This window comes from Electrophorus electricus, chromosome 4 (assembly GCF_013358815.1).
Source record: "Electrophorus electricus isolate fEleEle1 chromosome 4, fEleEle1.pri, whole genome shotgun sequence".
In the NCBI taxonomy this organism is placed as follows: Eukaryota; Metazoa; Chordata; class Actinopteri; order Gymnotiformes; family Gymnotidae; genus Electrophorus; species Electrophorus electricus.
The window spans coordinates 6817457-6842052 of record NC_049538.1 but is presented as its reverse complement, the minus strand read 5'-3'; the positions used below and the strand labels follow the sequence as shown (position 1 = coordinate 6842052).

Genomic DNA, 24596 nt, shown 5'->3' with positions numbered 1-24596 from the left:
GACATCATGGCATTAGTACTAACCACATGTGACTCTAGGAGGTGGGACTGGCCCTGAGAACCTTGCTAGCCACCGTGGACGAGACCATACCTATCTTACCAGCTAGCACCCACAGAGAGGTGAGTCCACCTCAGCCTCCTAAACCTCCATTTTTTTACCATCTGTCACCTTTTAAGGTGTTTGTGTATTTAGCACTGGCTCAAATAATAAATTCATGGCTTACGCCCGCGTATCCCTGTCCGCAACCTGGAACACCTCTGCACTGCATGTCTGTCCGCGTACCAGTTTAATCCTAGTTAAAGGGTCATGTAGACGGATGACTCGGCTGGGTGGTGCTGTGAGCTGGGTAAACGTTCAGTGCAGGGCTGCTCCAGCGCGCGGCCTCGGGCAGCACTTAATTCCGGCCCTTGTCCCTGGCGTCGCAGATCGAGATGGCCCAAAAGCTGCTGAACTCTGACTTAGCCGAGCTGATCAGCAAGATGAAGCTCGCCCAGCAGTACGTGCTGACCAGCCTGCAGCAGGACTACAAGAAGCAGATGCTGACGGCAGCGCATGCGCTCGCCGTCGATGCGAAGAACCTCCTGGACGTCATTGACCAGGCGCGCCTGAAGACGATCGCACAGTCGCAGCCGCACTAGGCTCGCCAGAGAGGGCGGCTCGCAAGAGCCGGACGCTACAGCACAGGAGAGGAGAGGAGAGAGATCTTCTGCTGGGACAACAGGCTGAAGTCACATCACCGGATCACACAGCACCAACAGCCCTCTCGCCAGTATGAAGAAATGCACCTCTAAGCCTGAATCCTCACCGCAAGAATATGAAATTAACCCCCCCCCTTTTTTTTTTTTTTATATATATATATATATATATATATATGACTTTTCACATACTACATTCAGTGGACTGCTGGAGATTGAATGACAAACGTGTGTTTTGTTTTTATTTTTGTCTATGCTGGTTCCCCTTCTTTTTCTTTTCAATTGAAACATGAAGTTGAGCTTCAGGCCAGAGGCTGTCTGGTTCCTCTGAGCAAAGAACCCTGCAACTGGAAGCCACACCCAAACAGCGAGCCTGGACGCCCCTGGCCTAACCCAAAGGTTTATCAGAGACAAACCTACTTCCTCCAAGTCTACCATAGCAGACCTGCACCTACCGATGCTCTGGATTAAATGCACACAGAGGGCTCACATTCTTCTCCGTAATCCTCGGGCATCCACTCAGGGGGCACCTCTAGACACAACGCAGCTCTCTTCAGCATAGCACCTGTTGTTTTTACGTGTAACGTTCCACCTACAAAGGCATATATTTTTTAAAGAATCAGTTATGTTTAATGAAACTAAGGCTAAGGCCATTTCTAATAAGGGGATATTAATGGGTTATCAATAGATCCAGTAAATGTCTCAAAACAACTTGTATCAAATCTACTCAAATCAGTTGATAAAAGCACAGGACTAGCCCAGCCTTCTTCCCCATTGCTTTCTCAACTAAGTTTGTTGGTACCAGTGTGCCATAGTCCACAATTAGTTTTCTTCGAGGCTGATGTACTTAGTGCTCGTTTGTTTATGCTCACCCATGTACAGTACAATCTAGAAATGAATCCACTTTGTCGCTGATAAATTATTCTCAGGAAATACTGACTGTACAGAACGTTGAACTAATAAAATGTGTTACTCTTGTATGTTGCTTTGATGATTTACAGCATTCATACCAGGTAGAGCTGGAGTGGGTTATGTATTCTACTGAATACATAACCATGGAGCATGGTCTACCTGCACAGCTCTAACGAGCACTTTTATGGCAACTTTAATATCCACCAACCCACTACAAGTGTAATTTAGTATTGACATGGTCTCTGGTTGCATCACAAAACAGAGAGGTAGACAAAAAAAAAAAAATGTTTCAGGTTTTTATTTTTCCTAGAAAAATTGCTCTAGTCAAAGAGACCAAAGCCCATGTCGTCATCTGACTCTTCAGACTCTTCCTTCTTCTCTTCTTTCTTCTCTTCTTCCTTGGCTGTAAACAGAGCGAGAGAAAAAGGTTCATACAAGCAGAAGTGCAACTTCTGACAAATGAGTTTAAAAAAAGTTAAGACATCCCTTTTACATTTAGCTGACACTTATCCAAAGCGAGTTACAATTATTACTGTACAACTTGAGCAATTGAGGGTCATGGGCCTTGTTCAGGGGCCCCATAAACTGGTAACTTGGCAGTGGTGGGGCTTGAACCAGCAACCTTCCGATTCCAAATCACATACCTTAACCTCTAAGCTACCACTGCACCTTTTTTACATATGTATGTAGGAGCATCCTAGTGTTCTATTCATTCCTCGATATGGAATTCTGTAATATTTTTGGTGTACGTCTATACATAAACAGCATTGGTACCTGGTGCTTCTCCAGCAGCAGGGGCAGCAGCTGCAGTTGGAGCAGGGGCACTGCCACCAGCTCCCACACTGCAGATCAGGCTACCGATGTCCACACTGGCCAGAGCCTAGACACCATCAGACCACAGAAAAACACCCTTCAGACAGACACTACAGCAATTTTACAGCGCAGGTGCCCTGTGGTTTAGGTCACCAAGCTCTTCAACAACGCTTTCAGGGAAACCAGAACAGGCTCTACCTTGGCTGACCAGATTATGGCAAAGGCAATCAAGAGCTCAAGCCACTACATGGTTACCACATATGCTGAAATCTCTTTACTGTTAGCTTCAATTTCACCAGCTCAGCTCTCAGGTCATTCTGTCACCTGAATTTTCAATTCCATGTTTAAATGTGAAGCTCTGCAGGCCAAATTTTCTTTAAACGATCAATTAAACATCCAAATTAAAACAGGTGCCGAAAAGATTTTGCCAACTGTGAGACTTTAAATGGTTTAGGAGTTGAAGGTGCTTCTCCAGTTTCCAATAGCAGAAAGCGACGGCGTGTTTTAATGTCCATAGTTAACCGTCGCTCACTCATACTGAACTTCGTCTCAAACTGCAACTGGTGATGTCCATGAAGCAGCGCTGAGGTACGTTACACAACTCAAGCGGCTGCCTAGGAAAAGTAGGCCACAAAACATCTTACCTTGGCGAACAGCCCAGGCCAGAAAGGCTCGATGGTCACTCCTGCAGCTTTGATCAGCGCGTTCAGCTTGTCCTCCTGAAAAACACAAACTGGTCAAGACTGCTCCCACTGGAGAGGTGAAGACCCTTACTGCCATTTACGAACCTGTCCATTTGGCCCAGTTCATAGGACAGGACAAAGTGACCAGACATACTCATCTCGGCAGTGCAAGTGAAGCTAGTAACAATATTTTGTCTTTAAGCCTCGTCACACAATTGTTAGCTAGTTTAGCTTAGCTAGGTATCCTAGCCAATATTCACTCCATGAGACCAGCACGAGCCAGCGAGCTAATCTAGCAACAGTGCTTTAACTGTGGTACATATGACGAACCAAAACCAGTGTCTTATAATGGCTTATAACTAGTTATATTAAAAAGTATTGACATAAGCGCATTCTCCAGCTACTCCATGTGACCATGTGACCGTTTCCGGTCAAACATGGCAGAACGAAGCGAACACACATACTGTGACAGTGACTTCGTCGTCGTGGAGGATGAGTGCGGAGTAAATACAAGCGAGCTCGGATACGGACGCCATTCTTCTTTACAAATAGCACAGTTTAGGACGTGGATGCCTAATTCTTATGGTGCTAGTCGCCGGATTCAAAGGCCTTAGCTTCGTTAGAAGAACCCAGCACCTCAGGCACGTTTGAATCCTCCTCACGGGTTAAGCGGAAAGGGAGTGGGAGGAGGCGGGCGATTTGTTTATATACCCATGTACGTCACTTACTGGGCGGGGCAAACGTTGAAAGGCGTGGTTTATTCGCTCAGAGTTTATTCTCACAGGCTGCATTGCTGTCTGTCACTCATCGGTGTGTGGCGAATGTTCAAGAAGGCGTTTACAGGTTTTAATTTAGATTGGCATTGCCAGCACGTTTTTTTTTTTCCTTACGCAAAATCTTAGTGCATTTATCGTCCGCAATATTAAGGAACATTATTACTTATTGCTGAAATATGTAACATTTGGTCTTTAAAAATTCTTATACTTTTAATGGTCAAGTCTTTTGGCAATTCTAAATTCTCAAGCAAAAAAGCCACTTTGTGTTGCCTTGGAAAAAGAGCTGGAACATTATATTAAATTAATCCAGCTCTCTTTAAAATAAAAAGCTATAGCCTGTTGAAGCATATGTGTACTTTAATATTTTTGTGTAGTTTTGTATAATCTCCCCATGCACATGTATGTATGTATGTATGTGTACACTATTATATGTATATTGTATATGCATTTGATGGTATGTACTACACTTTGATACTTATTATATATTTGAAAGGACAAATAAAAAAATAAAGCAATGGCTAACATATAAACAACGTACTGAGATGATAAAAAATGACAAGTAAGATTTGACTTTGTATTTCTGTAGAGCACAAAAGAACATTATTTCAGACCTAATGGAAGAAACACTAGAATGCAATGGAATTTTTCATTTATTTATTTTCAGAAAGCGGAAGAAGCACAAGAACATTAGTAAATTAATATTACTAACAACATTTTCGCATCTGGTACAAGAACACAAGGTATTTAAGTATAACAATTGGTTGCAATTTTAATTCTAAATGAAAATAGTACACTTAGCATGATAAAGATATCCAGGTTCTCTGCCTTACAGATTACCATAATTTCTCTCTTGTACTAACCATTCAATCAATGGTTTACCATTTCAGGAAATTTCAAAAAGTGCTTAATGTTGTAGTTTTAAGCAGGTAAAAAAAAATTCACATCATAAATCAATGCATGGACTTCACAAATAAGTCGATGACTCACTTCCTTAAAACACTATAGTGGAATATGGTACACAAGCTCACAACCACGCACCCAACACACGACCTTTATCACCAGTACTCTGCTCTTTCAGGCAGCAGTCGAGACATCGTCTTCCCTGCCCTCAAGTCAAAACATCCAAAATTCAAACCGGTTCATTTGGCACCATTGATTTCAGAACACTATTTCCCCCCCCCCCCAAAAAATAAAACATTTCCTCAGCGAACCTGCGAAAATACTTTTGTCTTCAGCCGAGTTTATTTATCTTATATTGACAAAGCAAAACAAACAAACAAACAAACAAAAAACCTGTCATCTACGATAGCGTTCTCATGGCAACAAGTTCTTGTATCGTGACATGCATGACAGGCAGACACGGTCTGGAATAATAATGAGTTCTGGTCTGACCAAGCGTGTGCAGGAAGCTGGACACACAGTTAGCGTACTGTGGCCTAAACCAAGCTCCTCAAGACACTTTGCGTTGGAATTTAAAGCTACTTTAAGATGAACCAGTTCAATAATCCACTCGCATGGACTTGTTCCCTGCATATATTCGATCAGTCAGTACGTACAACACATGAGTGCACCTGTAGATGGTGGAGAAAGAGGTTGGTCAGACTCCAGAGGAGACAACAGAGGAAATAAACAGTCTAAGTCACCCAATATGCTAATGCCCATCTGCACACACCGCAACCATCTGTCCTTGCGAGTGTGTGTTTGCATTTCTGACAGTCCTCTGGCCTGACGCGCTTAATCTTTGTGTGCCTTCCTTTTTGGCTCTTCATCGTAAGACACGCCGTACTCGTTCACCCTGGTCCTGTCAACAGGATACAGCCTGCCAGAGAAAAATCAGACTGAAATGAAGTCTCCACATGGAAATATCCACATCGAAAATTTGCATGTGGGAAGCTGCTTACCATCTCTGGTACAGGTAAATGATGAACACGGCGTCGTCCCGGAAGCAGGCCAGCCGATGAGAGGTTGGCATGGTGATTATGAAGGCAAAGACGTCGTCGATAAACGTGTTGAACGCCTGAGGGCCAAAATAAATGAATAAACAAACAAGCATACCTTCTTAAATTCACGCTTCTTTTGCCCTTCACAGCTCCTTTAAATGTCCATGCCACTTACTTTATACATAAAGGCCTTCCAGGGTAGATGAGCCACTGATTTTAACTGTAGGAAGTAAGAACGCACATTAGTAACGCAAGCAAATAGGACCACTGACTAAGAAGCAAGACGATGTATTGTACACTTCGGAAGGTTGCACGCTTCCACCGTTACTGTTCCAGAGCTCAGAACAGCACGTGTCATTTCATTTGGGGCTGACCTTGTAATTCACGAAGAGTTGAGGTAGCATGAAGAGGAATCCGAAAGCATACACTCCTGTTCAGGTAAAAAGAACCACACGAGCACTGTGAGTTTTAGGGAAAAGAACACAGTCCAATTCTATGACTGTGTGCATACAAGTGACTTTTACACAATAACATAGGCACAAAATAGTCTTTCAATAAAGATGTAGGTGATGTAGCATGTCAATGGGAAAAAAAAATAAAAAAAATCAACCATACCATTGACTAAACTGTTGATCAGCCAGGAGTACCAGCTGGTAAAAGGACCAAGCAGACAGGACAGTGTTAAACGTGTGTTAACAGGCTCAATGCACTGAGAGTAGTGGCAGGGCAGTCAAGTGTTAGTTGCATGATAACCGCATTCAGCGTGTCAACATTAGCGGCAGAGGAAGTGCGCTACCTTTTGTACTTCACAAACACAAGAGCGTAAACAGCTCCCCCCACGCACAACGGATACAGCAGGTACGACAGGTATTTCATCGCCTGTAGAGGTCAAACAGTGATCATTTGGTAAAGAATGGTGTAGAATTAGGGCTGCAGTGTACATCACTGTAGCGTCAGCAGGTGTAATATTGCAGGATGCTGCAATACCACTTTCAGAGTTCAGATGTGTTCTGAGAATAAAACCACTGAAGTCTTACCAAACTATCGTATTCCTCGGTCCTTCTCTCTGATTCATCAGACTTGCCAAACTGAAAGATGGACATTTGACAGCAATAATAAAGGGTGAGAAGTTCAATACAACAAAGAAATTCATGAAGAAAACATGGTGTATTCCTGTCCTAAGAGGCCAGTTTGACTAATCACAGAGGCTAAACGATGGCACTGACCAGGAACTGTGGCACAGCACCCTTCCACACAACGTAGATCTTGAAGGCCTTCTTTACTTTCCACACCTGTAAAGACACCCAGATTTCTAAAGCTGTAGCATTTAATACAATATAATGGACAACATTTCAACCAGATACACAAAAAAACTTTATTTAGGATTAGAATGAACCAATAACATTATCCAAATTATGAAAGTGAGCGATGTATTCTGACATCTTTAAAAAATTTTTTTACATTTTTTAAATCTGCAAATGTAATGTGTGCATAATGTGTGCTCAGCCCTGACGCGGACTTCTCTGCGAGGAGGGTGGGACATTGGGGACCTTGGCCGTACCTCGATCAGAGAGCCAATCCCAGCAGGAATGAGCACCAGCAGGCTGGTCTGTTCGTCCAGCAGGTAGAGGAAGATGACGATGGTGCTGAAACACCTCCATAGCACTGGAAAAAGCACAGGCTCAGGTCAGCACCAGAACGTGAGACGTTGCTGTGGCAACGACCCGCATGTACTGCAGCTCGGGGCCACCTCACCTGCTTTGCTGGACATCCCCACCATGCTCTTCTTATGTTTCCAGAAGCTGATGTCATTTTTAAACGCCAGGAAATCGAACAAGAGCTGAAAAAGACGTCGACAAAACAGCGCTCCACAATCAGCTTGATTTCTGTCCTCTGTAGCTCGAAAGATGCCATCAAATAAATCTTTTGCTGATAACACACGAGAAATCCGCTTACGTGGAAGGCAGCAACAAAAAAGGTCAAAGCCAGGAAGTACAAGTTGGTGTCCACAAATATGCCCTTGATTTCATCTGCGTCTTTTTCCGTGAAACCTACAACAGCAAAACATTTTTCTTTTAAAACGATACCTGCACATCTTATATCTTGACGTGATTATAGCATTAGCAACTCTGAAACCGAACCATAAAACGTACACGCGGAGAGGGACACTAAGGGTCGCGCTCCACACTCTGCTCAGCTGAAGATCTAGGGTCGCACGGATAAAGGAAGGAGGTGCCCGGCTCACCGAACTGCTGCAGCGAGTAGACGGCATCCTGCATGTGGATCCAGAAGCGGAGCTTTCCCAGAGCAATGGTATCATAGGAGATGGTGAGGGGCAGCTCCGCCGTGCTGCTGTTGATCTCCTGCAAGAGACGCGGCGGACCCCAGACCACGTCAGTAAGGCCGCTCAGTGGGCAACAAAATTAACTCTGCACCGTGGCCGGCGAGGCGACGTACCATTAAATCCTTCACTCGGTTGCTCAGTTCGTCTATGAACAGCAGGGGCAGGTAGAACATTTTCTTGCCGCTGTTAAACCTACGAGTGGTTGGGGGGTGGAGGGGGGGGTGCAGTAAGAGCATCGCAGCTGTGGTGCAACAGCGCAGAAATGAAATGAGTCATATGAAGAGAGGATATTGAGGGGCGTTCGCAGAAGCTTACACTCGCATGTAGCGGTGCACGTCGCTGGGCAGTGCATCACGGTCGAAAAGGAAGTCCTCAGCTACGATATTCAGTGTGAGGCGGGAGCGCCAGTGAGAAACGGGCCGGACCTGCTCACCGTCACCGCCCGTGCTCTGCCGTTCCTGTTGCTAGGGTAACACAGACTCTTCCACACTCAAATCTTGCTCAGCGTGCACATAAATTCATTCATTTATCATTTTTTGTTAGTAACTAGGCAGGATTACAGGCCTTTAAAGACTGTGAATAAATGTGTACCGTCACTTTATCCTTCTGCAAATTCAGACGGTTTCCATTAATACAAACTCTCCTACTGGATAGTGGGAGGAGTCATATACCAAAGGGATGCTTACCAGGTGCTCGTCCTGGCCCTGGATCAGGCTGACCTCAGGGGGCTTGGGCAGCATGTAGGTGGTAAGCTGGGTTACCAAATGTACTTGGCGAGGATCCTGCCATGGCATAACCCCTGCCTGGTGCACAAACACCATGGCGTACAAAGTTCCATTTCTCCGCGTCTTCTTCGGCAGGGATACGTTTATCAACCTTTGGGAAGAGAAATGCACGGATGGGTGCAAAAACATGTATTCTATAATACGACGTGTTGGGTGCACATGACACCTTGCATTTGCATTTCCATTTCCATTTATGCCATACGGCAGATGCTCTTATCCAGAGCGATTTACAAAAGTGCTTTGTCATTTGCTCATAGAATACATCCTAGCCAGTACAGTAGGTCAGAGTCCAAGATACCAATGAACTAGAATGCTGTTGAAATACAGGGATCAATGCTGAAGCCTAGAAGTACAGAATACATAAGCTCTACCTCAGACAACAATCAGTGCAATAAACAATAAGTACTAAAGTTAGTCAATATAGGAGCAGTCAACATCAGTGCAATAAACAATACCCTACAATAAGTACTAGGGTTTCAGTTAGTCCACATAGGAGTAGGGTCAGTGGTCATTTAAATATTTTATAAATAAATGGGTCTTTAGTCTGTGTTTGAAGACTACGAGGGACTCTGCTGTCCGGACAGTAAGCGGATGTTCATTCCACCATCTAGGAGCCAGGACAGAGAACAGTCTTGATGCTTGTCTTCCATGAGATCTGGCCTTTAAGTAATAGATCAAAAAGCCTTACCTCTCAAACCTGGTGTGCACATCAAATTCCTCCTCTTTGTGGATGAGACTGTGGCCACCTTCAGCATTGGGACGTATCGATGTGTAGATGCTTAGCTATGTGACCAGCGAGAAACAAAAGATTCAGATTGCAAGCCCTTTCCCCGATGGCAATCTGTGGGAATTCGACAGTAGTGACGTTTGGCATAATTCTCACCTGCAGTCGAGGTTTTCCGGCCAGGTATGGAGTGATGCAACTGTCACCTTTGGGTTTTTCACAAGGCTTTGTATAAACTATGCCATACATAACCCAACATGTGTGCAGTACATAGACGATGAAGACCCCCACTATGATGGTCGTGAGTGAGGTCTTCTGAAACATGTTGTCTGCCTTTAGCTAACTACAGCGAACTAGCCAGTTAGCCAACTACCTCTTTATCTGACCTTATTACGCAAGAGAAGTACGGCATGTGGCAATACTGATCACTGGCGATTACCTCGGTAGTTAGCCGTCCTCTCGTTACACAAACAAAACGAAAGGAGAATAAGACCTGCGTTAAGTGACATAGCTAACGTTACTTCTACCGCCGCTCCTGCGGCGTGTGACACGTAGGTTTAAACCTAAGGTTCCCCCAGCTAGCTTAGCTAGCTAGCTAGCACCCGCAGGATAACGTTGGCATGCTAGCTGTCTTGGCTTTCATAAGAATCCGTTGCCTTTCTAACTTAAATATCCTAGGAGAAAGCGAAAAAAAAGGTTGCAAGCCCCAGCAGAAAACAAGCTTCGTGAATTTAGAAGCGTCTTTAATGCGGTTGTAAGATTTCCCAATAATCAGAAGGTTCACTTCCGTGAGTGAGTGCCTGCAAATGGGTTGCCAGCATATTTGTTTTAAAGAAAAAGAAATTTAAAAACGTTATTAGATAACGTTGCAAATTTCTTTCTGCGATGAAAATTAGAACATAACATCGATTTTGACTGAATATCTACGATATAAACAGTCCGAAACTCCCAATAAAACAATACAATAATACTTTTTAAAATGAAACAGAAGAGTGTAATTCTGGGCGAACAGGCATCAAATTAGCCACGTGAACTTGAAGGTAGTTCTTCCGTATTCTACCGGAAACAGTTATCTGCGTTTTACCAGCGTTTTGTTACTTTGGTCGTTTACGCTACAATTTTTTATTACATAGGTGGAGGGTTTTCCAGTGAAATCCACTACCACGATGAAACTCGTTAGGTAAGATTATTATAGACTTCTGGGTTGAAAGTATTCAGTAATTAAATACAAGTACAGAAACGCAAATTTGAAAGATGGAGTTAGATTATAAATAGCTGCTAAGAAGCTAACTAGCTTGCTGGTTACTGTGCATGTATGGGAGGCGGGAAGCGGGAAGCCCTGAATGGATGGGTGGATGGATGAAGGAAGAATGAAAGCAAGTTTTACTGAACATATAGCATGAACATTAATAAATTAATTTTTATATGCGTATACACTGAACGTGCCCATCTGTTTGTCTTGGGTGTTGTATCGTCGAAAGATATAGGTTAGCGTAGCAAATGGCTAGCTAGCGGTCTAGCGACCATGGCCCGGTTTACAGAAATGCAAACAATGCTTTGCTGTACAAGTAGCCAGCCAGTTAGCAAAGACGCCTGGCTAGTCGTAGTCATGTACAATTATTGTTAATAAGTGCTCTCAGTGTGATATGCTTCTAGTACGAGGTGTAGGTCGTTGGTTATGATATGTGACTTGAGTCAATCTTAGGCATCGTTGTTTGGTGGCTAGTTTAAGATAGCTAGAAGACCCCACTCGGGTCTTTTGGCACATGTGGTGTTATGGGTGCACAGGAATTACTTGTACCTCTGTTTACTGTGTCAAATCGTTTAGATTTTTGATGAAATTGAGCCATGAAACGGTCACTATTGAGCTGAAAAATGGCACCCAGGTCCATGGCACCATCACAGGTAAGGCTTCGCTTCTCCTCGGTGCGATAACTAGTAAATTAACTAATCAAAGACAATCGATGCAGTTTCGATGCTGTGAGTCTGTAACTGTTTACACTTAAACCTCTGAACGAAACAACTCGCGTGGTTTTACTTTAAATTCTTTGTGCATAAGGCTTAAAAAACAAGCTCTGCGACGCTTGTTTGTATAATTCATTGACTGTTCATATGGTCTTTTTTTCTCCGTTAAAACAGGTGTGGACGTCAGCATGAATACCCACCTGAAAGCGGTGAAGATGACCCTGAAGAACAGAGAGCCCACCCAGCTAGAGTCCCTGAGCATCCGTGGCAACAATATCCGCTACTTCATCCTGCCAGACAGTCTTCCACTCGACACCCTGCTGGTGGACATAGAGCCCAAAATCAAGTCGAAGAAGAGGGAGGCAGGTAGGTGCAGCATTGCGGAGGGGAGAGGAGCGTCTGCACTGTTGGCTCTGGGATGCTGAACAAAAACGGAAGCAGAAATTTCACCGTGATCAGAATACTTGATCACCAAGTCAAACTGTTTGGGGAAATGGCCCTAGCACGACCTGCTTGAGTTTGCTCCATCTTTGCAAAGTGTTTTCAGATGAAAATATTGCTTAACAGTATGCCTCTGTGTTTGCACTTTTTAAAAAAAAATCTAAATTGGAGGGATAAATATTGAAATACAGACGCATTACACATAGTCCCATGTGAAAGTGGGTCTGACAAAAAAAAGTAGCTAAGGAAATGACATGACTTCTTTTAAATTAGTTATTTATCATCTCTTATCTGAAACATGCAATCTGAGCAGACAAATTGAGATCACATCACATACAAAATGGAAGAACAGGCTTCAATTCATTCCAAAAAAGTAAATTATTTTGGCTTGCTAATGATTGTGTTCTCAGTATCCTGTAGCCCTTTAAAAAAACGCATTATTAAGTTCACTTGGTCCACAAGTCGAACATTCTAGGTTAATTTGGTGCTGGATTAGTACCGTAATTGGGTGTTTGAAACCCCTGAGTTGGGGTGTAATTGTTGGTTTTCTGTTCTGTTCAACTGTTGAATGGTTATGTATTGGTATTAGAGTAAGGAGTATGTCAGTTGGTAAGTCATTCAGTTCTTACTGCCAACTGTGATCAGCTGTACCACAGACCCCACACTCCAAGGTTAGTTCAGACTGTATCACAGTTGGTATAATTTCACTTGTTTCTCCTCTGTGAGGGAGCCTACTGAAGTATTGCAGAGTTGTAGGGTATTATGATGTCTTGACAATAAATATATGTTCTTTAAAATGTAGATTTCATCTAAGCAAGGCAAATAGAGATCCAGTGGATATACTGATCTATAAATGAGTGAATCATTAAATGTGGAAAACATTTGCATACTGAATAGTTTTCCAAACATGTATACTAAAGTAAGCTACCCAGACTGTAATACTTATGGTCAAAAAAAGGAGATCTAGATCAGACCTGTTCTAGCAAATTACATATATGCTAACTAATGTAGTATTTTGTCCCCTCCCCAGTATGAAGTAATCTGGTTTTGAAAGTATAAGTTGTTGGTGCATTATTAGAGTAATGTTGAGGCAGACTGGTTAATTGAAGCACTTTGTGTTTTATTGCAGTGGCTGGTCGTGGCCGGGGAAGAGGACGGGGGCGTGGTCGAGGGAGGGGCCGTGGAAGAGGTGGACCTAGGAGATGAACCTGTTCAGCATCTTTTTTTTTCCCGTGTACAGGAGTTTTCTCTGAAAATATTGTTTCTCTCCTTTGTTTTGTATATTAAACTCTATTTGCCTTTTGAAAAATTCTTGTCCCATATTTGACTCATTATGGCAAAGTTTTAATTGTCTGAGATTTGTGAAGTATGCCATGAATTTCAGTTTTTTGTTAATAAATAGCTCCTCCCTATAAAATGACATCTGTAAGGTGTCCTTGAGTATGAGAGAGGTGCTATATAAATGTAAATAAGATGATGAAAAAAGCACCAGTGGCCAATTTCTTTTGCAGCTGCACTTCACCCCAACAGGCAGGCTAAAAAAAATAAATTTTTCAGATATTTTTTTTGTTGAACAAATGTGAAAAAGAAAAATTTGTTATTCAAAGGAACAACTCTAAAAAGACCACATCGATGCGTTTACTTAAAAGCGATTTACCATGCTTCTGTATGCATGCTCAGAGCATGTTAATTATAATCCTAAACCATCTGCTAAATCTTGTATTATAACATGTTTATGACCTTATCGTTATCAAGATACTTTTAATAGATCTGATCTGGTGCTGTTGTTGATATTGGACGTTTTGCTTGATGCAGCTGTGGCTGTCGGTCGTTTACAGACTTTTATTGTGACGGCCGATGCCACTGGGACCTGGATTTTCCTCGCGACGTGTAACTAGATGATTGTGACGGTACTAATCTCGTAGCCATAGCAAACCCGCCGAATTAACGATGTCAAACGCTAAACGCTTTATGTATTTTGCTTATGGAAGTAATTTATTGAAAGAGAGACTACAGTTGGAAAATCCATCAGCAGTTTTTCGTTGCGTAGGTAGACTCAAGGTATCTGAATTTCAGTGTATGCTAAAATTATATTTAATGGGCTAGGGACAGCTGTTAAACCGTTTAAGAGAAATCTATACTACCTAGAGCTCGCTAAAGGTCTGTTAGGCTCAGGCTTTGGTGATGACTGTAGATGTTTGATACGTTGTAATTGAAAACTTGCATAAATTAGCTATCTGATGATATTACTACGGAGTATAATTATACAGGCCTTGTAGATTAAAAAGCTCTGCAGGAAATGAGTAGACAAAAACTAAGTTTAACAGGTCGTGAGCTTTTCTGCCTCTGTAAGGTTGCTACCAGTCATTGGTTTCATGGCTACAGCTGCTAACATACCGTTCGGTTATATGTAACGTTATTATTTGTCGCTTCTGTACAGGTCCGTTGAGTGACACCCTTTTCAGTGTTACGACAACGTTAATCTTATAATGTTTGCTAGTCTGCCACCACCCAACCGATGTTTCACTTAACCGTATTTCACCGGGAAGGTTTCTTTTTAACTAAACCTGTAACCCTGTGTTCCCGCAGGGTTATGTCCTTAACTTTGGTCTTTGGGGAGATGATGTGGTCAGCAAGTGGCATGGTGGAGTGGCCACGATTGAGAAAAGTCCAGATGAGTACGTCTGGGGAGTGGTGTGGGAGATGGCAGTCGAGGACCTTACAAGTTTAGATAGGTGCGTTGTACGATAGTCTGTTCCAGTCTAGTGGGTGGGAGAATTAAGATGTTCACGGACGACCGTACAAATACTCATTTGTGAGCGAGCTGACAGGTTCATCTTGACATTTTTGCCTCTGAAGACAGGAACAGGTGGACGAGGGTGCCTACAGCTCATTAGAACTGAGAGTGGAGACAGAAGCTGGACCACTTCTTTGTAGAACTTATCAGATGAACAAATTTAGACCTTGTCCTCCTTCCCCACAGTACAAAAAGGTATTTCACTTTGAGTCAGAATTCTATTCTGAGTATTCCTTTGTAGATTGATTATTAAATACTAGTAATCATGTAATCTTATGAAAGTAGTCGAAGAAGAATTACACATGCGTTTTGGTTTGTCCTTAAAAAAAAGTGCAACTGTTCAGCAAAAATGCATATTTATTTTGTCCATTAATGATTAACTATATGAAAGCATTTGTGTTAAAGTGTAAACTGTAAGGCAGGTTTAATGTTGCCTTCTAACCATTCAAACATTCTCCTTTACTTTATGAAGAACTAGCAAATATTTAGCCAATCCGCTCTGTGGTGGTACAGAAGTGGCCCCAACAGCACCATAATAAAAAGAATGTTATGATTAACACAAAGAATGGTTTGAAACATATAATTTTATGGCTAGATATCTTGAACACCATCAGTGGTCCCGGGTGGGCTTGGTCCACTGTTCACATACTAATCATGGCAAGACTTGACCATTAAAAAAGTATTGGTTTGAAGGCTTTCTCTCTTCTTTCAATTACAGGTTGTATGTCTAGGAGCCAGAGAGACTGGATTACCTCAAGAATACTTAAAGAAGCTACAGGCAGTGGAGACTAACGGCTACACTGGCTCCTCCATATTAGATGATATTAAAAATCTTAGGAAATGATTGTGTGAAAAAATTGCACATTATCAAAATAAAACCTTCCCAAAAAGCCCCAGGAGTCACTGGATTGGCCCACAGTAGTGTTGGAAGGAGGCTGACAGGCTCTCATTGGAAACAGGAAACTAAAGATAGATTTCTACTGCTTAAATAATCAAATGATGTTAGTCAATATATTTTTAATGTAAGGATTTTTAGTCACATGGAGGTATTCCATAATTGACCAAACAGTATCTAATTACAGATTCAGATAATTTTATTTTTTATGAAAGTGTTCAAGGTTGAGTTCAGGATAATTTTGTCATACATCTGTGCAATGTGTCTGTGTGGTAGTTCATTAGAATCAAATGGTAACACATTTTAAACATTTCTTTAGCCAAATGATTAGTTGCATTGTTGAGTGAAACTGAGTAATTCTCCATGATATGCTATATACTATAATATATACCTTATGTAAGGTTATGCTAGACTTAATCTTAAAAATTAAGAATTTGTTTTAGTATAATGTCAATTTGTAATTACATTGGAAATGTGTTACTACCTCACATGTCAACAAAATATGGTGGAGTGCAGTCATCTTGAATTATTCTGTTCAGTCCTACACAACTCTAAACACAACTCATAGAAAAAAATGCTTTATTAAAAAGTTTCAATTGCAACTATTGCTAATGAAAAATGTAGCAGCAAACTTCACCTAAATGGCACTTGATTCTTTAAGCACACTGCTATGTGATCTCTTCATTAGTAATGAAGAAAAAGAAACTACAAATGAAAAAGACAAACTTTTTTAATAGAGAGGTGTGATCAACTTTAGTGGCTAGTCTGGTTTTGTAATCACAGAAAAATTCAGTTGTGTTGTTTATTCACCACTGATCATGGTCCTAATGTTGTGTTCACTTGCTTGAAATGCTGTCCTGTTTCCAAGCAGGATTGGCTCAAAGCCCCAGAAGAGAACAGCATGTCCAGGGCAGTTACTGCTTTCTAAACAACAACCTGATGTCCAGGGGGTTTGACACAGTGGTGGGCGTCCGGGTGGTAAAATCACACACATGGGCAGGATCCTTGAGGCTTTGTGTTTAATTGTCTTTTGGCACAGCTGTGAAGCAACCACAGGCTTTAAAAAAATTAACTGATGACCCCAATAAAACTATGGAGTCCTGGATCACAGCCTACACCAACCAATTTGGGTGTGTCACCTTTGAAACCGTTCCTCAGTGATGAAAAGGAGGAACCTGAAAGAAACAGACAAGTGAAGCCATAGTCCAGGTAATGTAAGCATACAACAGCTCACCTTTATATGAAATAAAGAAAAATCACCTCAAAAGCCAGAGGACAAAGGGTTATTTAGAGTACCTGTGGAATATGAACATGTTTAATCGCTGGGGTGTTCTGGACAAGACCTGGTTACCTCAAACCACTTATCAATGCACCTGTGAGAAGGTAAACCAGGATTAGTAACCAGAGCCGCACGGACTTGGAGGAAGCATGTATTGTGACAGTATTTGTCCTTCGTTTACCTTTTGTGATAGATGCAGAGGCAGGGCAGTCTGGCAATGGTGTCCCCCTCCACCATTTGATTCAGGCATATAGTGCACTCCTCTGAGTCCTTCTCTAAAACATCCTCTGAAGACGAGGAAGAGACGTGCAGATGAGAGTGGTTCACTTGTGACTGGGAGAATAACTCACGCCAGGGTTATGCGCAAGACAGCACTTTCTGAAACACCATTTATGTTTTCCTTGTGACATGGCAGTACATAAACAGGTGATAGGTGGAGTTCAATAGCCTGACAGGCAGCTGGGAATGCTAGTTCTGCAGTGTCATCAACCACTGACCTCCACAGCGTGTGGGACACCAGCCACACTGCTACTGGCCCCACCCACATCCTTTCCCCTTGCCAGGCTGCTAAAGTATACTAAATATACTGAATGTGTACTTAGCATACTTTATACTTTAGTATGTATACTAAATGTATTTTATGGGCTTAAATGATGTAAACAGTTGCCATGATTCATCACACATACCATTTAGAGCTGTGTACACTATTAAAAGAAGCAAGACTAAAAAGAAAAAAACATGGCAATTATTTTTCCATGTGAGTAAACTGTCAGCTCATCAGATCCAGTTGTGTCAAGTAAAATACATTTCTAATCTGGATTAGCTAGGTAAAAAGACTTCTGTTTTTTTTCCAGTGACTCAAATCTTAGAAACTACCTGAGTCAAAAACACCTACAGGTGGTTAAAACAAGAGGTCCTGAGTCAGGGTTTCTGTTAATGATTAGTGACAGAATGAGCTAAATGGGGGGAATGTTTTACAGGGGACTGGCTAGGTGTACCAGGCAGCGCTCTACCCGAGTGCCAACAGGAGTCGAGTGGGCTTCTCACCGTTGTAAGTGAGTCTCGATTTGTTGAGGCACATGTCCAGATGGAGTTCCACTTCATCTGAGTCAAGAAACGTTGAACACACAGGACAGTGGAATGCAGCTTGGGAGAAAAAAGAAAACACACAAGCATATAGAGGGAAAAGGTGATTGGAGCTTGAAATTAAACCAAGATGTCCGTGAGATACAGTCTTGTTTTTAAAAAATAATAGTAATCAATATTTCTTTTCCAGTTCACTAAAGGTTACTTGAAGTTTGATTTTAAAAATGAGATCTGATTTACTAATTTAAAGACCAGAAGAAGGGGATTAATCCACAGCCAAAGAGTCAGACTGCATGTGTTTGGTGGGATGGTTGGTTGAATTTCTCTTGTGGACGATGTACTTCGGGGGATGAAGGTGAGCCAGACTCAGGTGTTGGACAGGGTTCGCTGGCCTTAATGCCACAGTCCACAGTGCACACTAGTCCTCAAAGCTAAAGACAGCAACCTTCTCGCTCGCTGGCTGGAGCCTCCCTGACATGGTAAAGCACTCAGAGCATTTTAAATAGGCACGTGGTGCAATTTTTCACAAGGTCGCCAAACTCTGTGTTGCAGGGATATCAGAATGGCAGGGCAACTGGGAGAAAGATCATATTTAAAGGCCCATCTTGCATCATTTTTAAAGAAAGCACTCAAAGAACATTGTGTCTTTTGGATGCCGGAATCGCAAGATAAATTATGTGTAAACCATTAAATATCTAATTTAACCAGGTAAGTTAGGCATCTAAGGCAGATAATCAAGCAAGATTCTTTTATGGGGTTATATGTTCACCTATATGTTCACCTTTCATTAGCTAATTAGGAAATACAGTGAGCACTATAACCAGGGTAGTTAATGACCTATATTAACTGGGTGTTTGTGTAAGGTTATATTCATATATTTGTATTCATTAGGACGCAAAAAAACAATGTTCTGATAAATATAGGTCATTGATTTTATAGCCATCAGTACCTGTTTATTACTGTCAATTTGTACTGACCAAAGATTACCAGAGTTAAAGCAGGTAGGGCTAAGAATACAGAAAAGGCCAGTGTGCTGTGAGACACCGCACAATATCTGCTCAAGGCCAATTACACTGCCAAATGCATGCATCATTTAAACAATATTATCAAATATTGCCATAATTAGTGAACTACTGGGGAAGTACATTTGTATGAATCATTTTTGTTTCTCATTAACAAAGACTTTTTCCTATATTTAAGATTTGCTATTTTTAATTTCTCTGTCAGTCTTTTGTTGAAATGCAGTAGGTCACTTGCGTACTGGCTATTTAAAAAGAAGGATTATGTCACGGAAACAGACAACGGGCCCATTAACACCAGACAACAATGATGCAACAGGATAATATCATTTATCACTGCAAACCTGTTGACGATAATTGTTTAATTATCGCAGAAGCCTAGCCCACACGGCAGGTTCTTGCCGTCTGTGTTTGTGTGTGTGTGTCACTTCAGGGTCTTTACTCATATGCATTTAATATCTAATCAGTCTGTCATTACCACTTCAGATAAACACACCTGTGTATAAGTTCTTGTGATCAGCAATAATTTCAACACTTACAATCTTCTTCACACAATTCTTTCCCTCAGGGTTGTGCGTTTCCGTATAGCTTCCTGTCATTACTTCATTACTTTACACTGGCTGGAGGGTTAGCCAAAGTTAGCCATAGTTAGCCAAAGCAGTGGACCAACAGGAATCCAACACATGGTCTTCTGTCTAAAGCTGCACGACTGCCTTTTACATCACATACTCATCACATACAGTCAACCACCAAATAAGATCACATAAGCAAAAATCTACAAAATATATTTGCTAAGGAGTGACTGAGAAAGAGATAAAACAATCTTCTCAAACCCATGTCCACTCAAGCAGGGGTGTCCATGAAAAAAAAAAAGTGTGCTGACCCATGTGGTATTTAATATGTGTAAATAATAAACATTGTGTAGGTCTGTGTGTGTTTCTCACTCTGCCTGTCTAGTAACAATGCCAGCAAAGCAAGAGGTTCAAGAAAGCAATCTGTAAAAGCTGACACTTTTACTATGCACTGGAGGACAAACTGTCTCAGACCAAAACACTGAGACAGGACAGCCGCTCAGTGGCCCACCTCCCAACACTAAATGTGTCCAGGATCTATTCCACTTACTTTGAGCAGCTCATTCCCCAGATACATGCCTTAATGAACTGTAGCTTACACTGCCATGTTTGACCTCCGTCACATGCATGAGAATCTCCCAAGCATGGACCTCTCATGGAGTTTCTCACTCTGCTGCTTATAGCAAGAACACTGTGCTCATATTCTTGTATTCATAGTCTTTTAAAATGAAAACACGCAGACCAGAATTAAAAACAAACAAATGAAGAAACTTTAGGCAGAGAATCTAAGAATTTAATGTCATCTAGGAACAGGCGAGATCTATGGCCAAGAAAGTGGCGCTGAAGCTGTGTCATGATTAATTCTTGCTTTTATTTTTAAATGTGCAACACTAATAACATTAAAATGTGGAACTGTAAATTTTCACTGAAAAATTCCTAAAACATGGAAGTGTGCATGAATAGTCATGACAGAATAGGGCTGTCCTAACAGAGAATCCCTGGTTACCCTGGATGGCCTGTGGCGCAACCTTTAACCAGGAACTCATTAAAGCCAAAAAACACAACACTGCTTATCTGTCACCATTAACGCACACACATGCGTGCAGTGTCATATACCCAGACACTTCCTTGCACCAGTCACAATTCAGGGGAAAAACAGGTCAGACGCAGCTTCCGATAAACAATTGCAGATAATTGCAGCTATTGTTTATCGGAAACGAGCGTCACTCCATGAACTGGCCAACCAAACAAACACTTTCTGCCATTGGAGAAGCTAGCAATGCCCCCCCGGTCTCCTGTGCTGAAGAGATGCTCTTATTATTGTATTATTATAACATTAGGGTGCTAAAACACAAAAGTCAAGCATATACTTTTCAGTTTAGATTAATACGTCCAAGGGTAATTCATTAACTGTCCCATAATCAGAAGTATAATATCTTCAGATGGACAATATTCATAAGTCCATATCATTGGACTTAAAGTCATTTATTAATTATTATTATTATTGCTGCACCTGTCCATTAAGGTGTTAGCCACATTACCTGCAGACATTACTTGCATGACTTTTTTTGTAAAAAGGGCTGAAATCCAAAGAGCCCTTCTAAACAGCCCTTGGCTTAATGGAAGAAGGAGTACACCCCCCCCCCTTGGGGCAAAGGTCATAGTTGAGTTCCCCTGCTGCAGATAGCTCACAGCTAATGTACAGTATACACAGAGTGGCATGGCGTTTTCTGGTTCGGCTGGACGAACTGCCACGTGGGCATCAGTTTGTGTAGAAAGCGCTTGTGTTGCCACCATAAACACTTCTAGGACACCGTTCATAAAATCTATAATCAAAAGGCTTGATGGAAATCTGACAAATAGCATACGTTAAAGATTCCTTTTTTTACCAGGAGGACACGTGTACTGGGCATGTTACACAGTTCCTCTTAGTGAAGTGTATGGAAGACTGAAAAGAAAACTTGGGGTATTTCCAACAATGCAGACAGACTCATGTATGTGGCTAGCTGGTACTTTCGAGTAGACTCTTCAAAAAAAACAAAGTGGCCAAAAATGTAATCACAGGGTACTTTTCATGGCAGTAAATTAGTAATAGCTTGTGGACATAACAATGCGTGGGATCTCATGCTGTCTGTAACCAAAACAAATTAAGTATGTTGAACAGCAGAGGCAATTAGCCAGTTAGGTTCACTGCTGCTAAAAGATGAGATACTCAATAGGTTTGATTTGAAAACAACTTCACCCAGGCATGGCATATTAATATGCAAATTGGATATCCATATTTTGGACCAAACAAAAAGCTCATAAGCTCTGTAATTTACATAGACATATTGAGGGACCACAAAGGGGTTTGATTTAGTGGATGAACCCATGCATATTTTTGATTCACTTGCATTTTTACTCATGGCAGTGACTTTTGCTAAACACTGCACATTTACATTACATACATTAACAACACTACAACATTTACATATATAAAGGAATGAATGATTACATCCAAGTGACAAGCTTAAATGTCAGTGTTGTAGTGTTGTTAATGTTAATATCAGTGTTAAATGGGTTAATGCAGCTATGGCCATATCTTGTTGAATCTGAAACATATTTTGAAAACAAACAGCAAGCAGCTTCCCCATAAAAAAAAAAATCATTCATATCAGACTTTATGCCATCTTTACTGTTTTGGGGTCAAAGTGAATTTAGACTTTTGTTGACGTAGATTGAAAAAAAAAAACCTGACTATAGCTTTAATCAATCAATGATGACCTTTGAACAAAACGGGCTTTTTATCACAGACATTTGAGCTTTGTAATCACGGTCTTAGAGGTTCCTATGACGAGTAACCTCACTATCGTCATGAGGTGTCTACACGTTCAGTTTGAATGATTCAAGGTTAGTATGTATGGTAATGTTATCGCTGGCATAACGGCATGTCTAGTATAAAGAAACGGGTTTGTCCAAAAGTCAGTGAAATGGGTGCATGACAAAAAAGCTCCAATTTAGATAGCGTTCAAAACGCATATTCTGACACACTGGCTTACCTCCAAGCAGCTGAGGAGATATGGCAGGTAGTGACCCTATTAAAAGCCGAGGTCCGCCTTGCCCTCGCACTTCATCCGTGGCATCGCTGTGTCTACGAGTCCCACTAGTGTTCGGTATAATCCCCGACTGAAAAAGTGCATTCGGCCTGGTGTCAGCTGCGTATCGTCCTCTTTGTCCTCTCTGCTGATTTCCTGGGCCACCTGCGTAAAACCTTAGCAGAGCTGTTCTCCCCGATCTGCTTTCTGGAGTAGGAGAGGTTACATCAGAACCGAAGTAAGCTCTCATACGACCATTTGCCGCCGGGCTGCTCTGTTTCGGTCCCATGACTCTTGTCAGACCGATTGCTTAGTTATCCTGAATTTCGTAACACTGTTCGCCCAAACTGGTCAATATGTCTTAAAACGAGCGAACTCAAATGAGCTCAGCACAAAAAAAACGTCAAACGTGCCGGGTCGGACAATGTTAATATTAAATTTCAAAAGCGAAATAATCCATAGGTTCTCTACATGTCTTAAAGTAGGTTCTCATGGGCGCACACTTGTTGCTCGTCGGTAGGTGAAGGTAACAGCGATGTCCTAACTGTTGATACGTCTATCGGCTAGCAGCAGCCTCTACATGCGAAATTGGCCAGTTTACCAGACCTCAAAGGCTACATGGTAACGGCACTGGACAAAATACATAAGACGGAGATCCGCTGCTAACTGTCGAGGGATACTGCGAGTCGAATATTATACCGTGTGAAAAGTAGGGATTGCCCTCCTCCATTATATACGTCATGTGACGTCATAGCCGGAATGCTCCCCAATGGCTCCGACGCTGGTCCGCACAACCAAGACTAACCGTCTAATTATGTATAAAAATCACAATAGTTCAACACTGTCATTGTCAAAGTATGACAGACCTTGATACAAAACTGTTATAAACATAGTTTATAGTTAATTTTGTATTTAAATTGATCATTTTAAATGTTATATTTATGTAGGTACTTAAAAACTTGATTAGGCTTTAAAACACTTTGGTTTGCAAATCACTAAACTGAAAATCTAAAATTCAAATTTCCATAATGATAATCTTACCTGGTCCTACCTGTAATATCAGATCAGTATTTACAATCTTAATATTATATCATTAACCTGCATGCTAAGCAAAACAGGCTTATTATTAGTTTATTCAAATCAACTTAACTGTGAACAGATACATTTTGGCAAAAATTCTAATAACTTAACAAACATTTTTTTAAACATTCTGCTTAAAAAGTAAAAGGCAGACTCATGGTGAACAGAGTAAGCTGGAAGAATATCACCTCCACATGGTTTAATTTAGGAACTTGAGAACAAGGTGGAGAACAAAACAGTTAACAAAGCATCGGGGGTAAATCAGGTTAACCTATAAAAACATACATTTTTTTGAGCCAAACCAAAAGTCATTAAAACTTGTGGTACTTGTTTTTAAGGGGGTTATACCAGGAGGCAGTCGGACTTGAAAGAAACCCTTTGTTAAAACTTACAGAGCACTAACAAAACAAGGTTTATAAAGGTAGATAATTAAGTGAATATGAGTGTACAATAGAAGAGCAGGTCTGATTGATCTTACACCAGTTATGTGTGGGCTGCGTGATCGCTCGGCTGGAAGGGAGGAAGACAACGTAGAAGCAGTGGCCGGCGGTGACGTTAGGCACAGAAAGCCCGTGAGGTCAGACTGACCGTATCGGTTCTGTCTCCCACCATGCAAGGCACCCGGAGTCCAAGGATGGCACGCGCCGTTTCCCGCATTACGACAGCCAGACCGTGCTGTGCCAGGACTTTCCGGGGGTGGCCGTGGGGAACAGAGC

At 41.6% G+C, this 24596-nt stretch overlaps 6 protein-coding genes across 21 annotated transcripts in view; 3 read left to right on the top strand and 3 right to left on the bottom strand.

The window, feature by feature from the left end:
* Positions 1-1675, top strand: part of ptk2aa (protein tyrosine kinase 2aa) — a 65676-nt gene extending 64001 nt beyond the window's left edge. For all 13 annotated transcript variants that reach the window (XM_027030889.2, XM_027030884.2, XM_027030888.2 and 10 more), the window contains 2 exons: positions 39-119; positions 426-1675. In XM_027030889.2, the coding sequence (XP_026886690.2) occupies positions 39-119; positions 426-638 (294 nt within the window). In that variant the 3' untranslated portion in view covers positions 639-1675. The remainder of the gene's footprint in view (positions 1-38; positions 120-425) is intronic.
* A 212-nt stretch (positions 1676-1887) lies between these two features.
* Positions 1888-3787, bottom strand: rplp1 (ribosomal protein, large, P1). The gene is made up of 4 exons (XM_027030899.2): positions 3568-3787; positions 3065-3139; positions 2382-2487; positions 1888-2010 (listed from the first exon to the last, which is right to left on the bottom strand). Exons 1-4 carry the CDS (start codon positions 3637-3639, stop codon positions 1928-1930), a joined length of 336 nt encoding a protein of 111 aa, XP_026886700.2. The 5' UTR covers positions 3640-3787; the 3' UTR covers positions 1888-1927.
* Positions 3788-4516: 729 nt separating this feature from the next.
* On the bottom strand, positions 4517-10668 carry clptm1l (CLPTM1 like). 2 transcript variants are annotated; one of them, XM_027030911.2, is made up of 17 exons: positions 9832-10667; positions 9637-9731; positions 8850-9039; positions 8479-8627; positions 8277-8355; positions 8065-8182; positions 7776-7870; positions 7575-7659; positions 7381-7484; positions 7046-7111; positions 6857-6907; positions 6616-6698; positions 6435-6469; positions 6194-6249; positions 5995-6039; positions 5781-5896; positions 4517-5698 (listed from the first exon to the last, which is right to left on the bottom strand). In XM_027030911.2, the coding sequence occupies exons 1-17, from the start codon at positions 9994-9996 to the stop codon at positions 5614-5616; spliced, it is 1617 nt and encodes a 538-aa protein (XP_026886712.1). In that variant the 5' UTR covers positions 9997-10667; the 3' UTR covers positions 4517-5613. The 2 variants fall into 2 exon arrangements, with proteins under 2 accessions (XP_026886712.1, XP_026886713.1); XM_027030912.2 differs by lacking the exons at positions 4517-5698; positions 6435-6469 and having other exon boundaries at positions 5804-5896; positions 9832-10668.
* A 69-nt stretch (positions 10669-10737) lies between these two features.
* snrpd1 (small nuclear ribonucleoprotein D1 polypeptide) lies at positions 10738-13387 on the top strand. Its single transcript, XM_027030905.2, has 4 exons — positions 10738-10852; positions 11501-11577; positions 11812-12003; positions 13208-13387. Exons 1-4 carry the CDS (start codon positions 10839-10841, stop codon positions 13282-13284), a joined length of 360 nt encoding a protein of 119 aa, XP_026886706.1. The 5' UTR covers positions 10738-10838; the 3' UTR covers positions 13285-13387.
* A 501-nt stretch (positions 13388-13888) lies between these two features.
* ggcta (gamma-glutamylcyclotransferase a) lies at positions 13889-15767 on the top strand. 3 transcript variants are annotated; one of them, XM_027030904.2, is made up of 4 exons: positions 13889-13988; positions 14668-14813; positions 14938-15070; positions 15594-15767. In XM_027030904.2, exons 1-4 carry the CDS (start codon positions 13977-13979, stop codon positions 15717-15719), a joined length of 417 nt encoding a protein of 138 aa, XP_026886705.2. In that variant the 5' UTR covers positions 13889-13976; the 3' UTR covers positions 15720-15767. The 3 variants fall into 3 exon arrangements, with proteins under 3 accessions (XP_026886705.2, XP_026886704.2, XP_026886703.2); XM_027030903.2 differs by lacking the exon at positions 13889-13988 and adding an exon at positions 13995-14139 and having other exon boundaries at positions 14668-14756; XM_027030902.2 differs by lacking the exon at positions 13889-13988 and adding an exon at positions 13995-14139.
* Positions 15768-16332: 565 nt separating this feature from the next.
* On the bottom strand, positions 16333-23501 carry znrf2a (zinc and ring finger 2a). Its single transcript, XM_027030900.2, has 5 exons — positions 22765-23501; positions 18097-18195; positions 17231-17336; positions 17067-17143; positions 16333-16945 (listed from the first exon to the last, which is right to left on the bottom strand). Exons 1-4 carry the CDS (start codon positions 23087-23089, stop codon positions 17086-17088), a joined length of 588 nt encoding a protein of 195 aa, XP_026886701.2. The 5' UTR covers positions 23090-23501; the 3' UTR covers positions 16333-16945; positions 17067-17085.
* Positions 23502-24596: the final 1095 nt, after the last annotated feature.

Bases quoted from the DNA above. Each gene is read 5' to 3' on its own strand.
- ggcta (XM_027030902.2), top strand. From the start codon at position 14,029: ATGTCAAACGCTAAACGCTTTATGTATTTTGCTTATGGAAGTAATTTA. The intron at 14,814-14,937 runs GTGCGTTGTACG...TTGCCTCTGAAG, and splicing joins GACCTTACAAGTTTAGATAG to ACAGGAACAGGTGGACGAGG. The intron at 15,071-15,593 runs GTATTTCACTTT...TTTCAATTACAG, and splicing joins CTTCCCCACAGTACAAAAAG to GTTGTATGTCTAGGAGCCAG.
- znrf2a (XM_027030900.2), bottom strand. From the start codon at position 23,089: ATGGGACCGAAACAGAGCAGCCCGGCGGCAAATGGTCGTATGAGAGCT. The intron at 18,196-22,764 runs GTAAGCCAGTGT...TTTTCTCCCAAG, and splicing joins ATCTCCTCAGCTGCTTGGAG to CTGCATTCCACTGTCCTGTG. The intron at 17,337-18,096 runs GTGAGAAGCCCA...CCTCGTCTTCAG, and splicing joins ATCGAGACTCACTTACAACG to AGGATGTTTTAGAGAAGGAC.
- snrpd1 (XM_027030905.2), top strand. The intron at 11,578-11,811 runs GTAAGGCTTCGC...CCGTTAAAACAG, and splicing joins GGTCCATGGCACCATCACAG to GTGTGGACGTCAGCATGAAT. The intron at 12,004-13,207 runs GTAGGTGCAGCA...GTTTTATTGCAG, and splicing joins GTCGAAGAAGAGGGAGGCAG to TGGCTGGTCGTGGCCGGGGA.
- rplp1 (XM_027030899.2), bottom strand. From the start codon at position 3,639: ATGGCGTCCGTATCCGAGCTCGCTTGTATTTACTCCGCACTCATCCTC. The intron at 3,140-3,567 runs GTATGTGTGTTC...TGTGTTTTTCAG, and splicing joins ACGACGAAGTCACTGTCACA to GAGGACAAGCTGAACGCGCT. The intron at 2,488-3,064 runs GTAAGATGTTTT...GATGGTGTCTAG, and splicing joins GGCCTGGGCTGTTCGCCAAG to GCTCTGGCCAGTGTGGACAT.
- clptm1l (XM_027030911.2), bottom strand. From the start codon at position 9,996: ATGTTTCAGAAGACCTCACTCACGACCATCATAGTGGGGGTCTTCATC. The intron at 7,871-8,064 runs GTGAGCCGGGCA...TTGCTGTTGTAG, and splicing joins CTACTCGCTGCAGCAGTTCG to GTTTCACGGAAAAAGACGCA. The intron at 6,908-7,045 runs GTCAGTGCCATC...TCCATCTTTCAG, and splicing joins GTGCTGTGCCACAGTTCCTG to TTTGGCAAGTCTGATGAATC.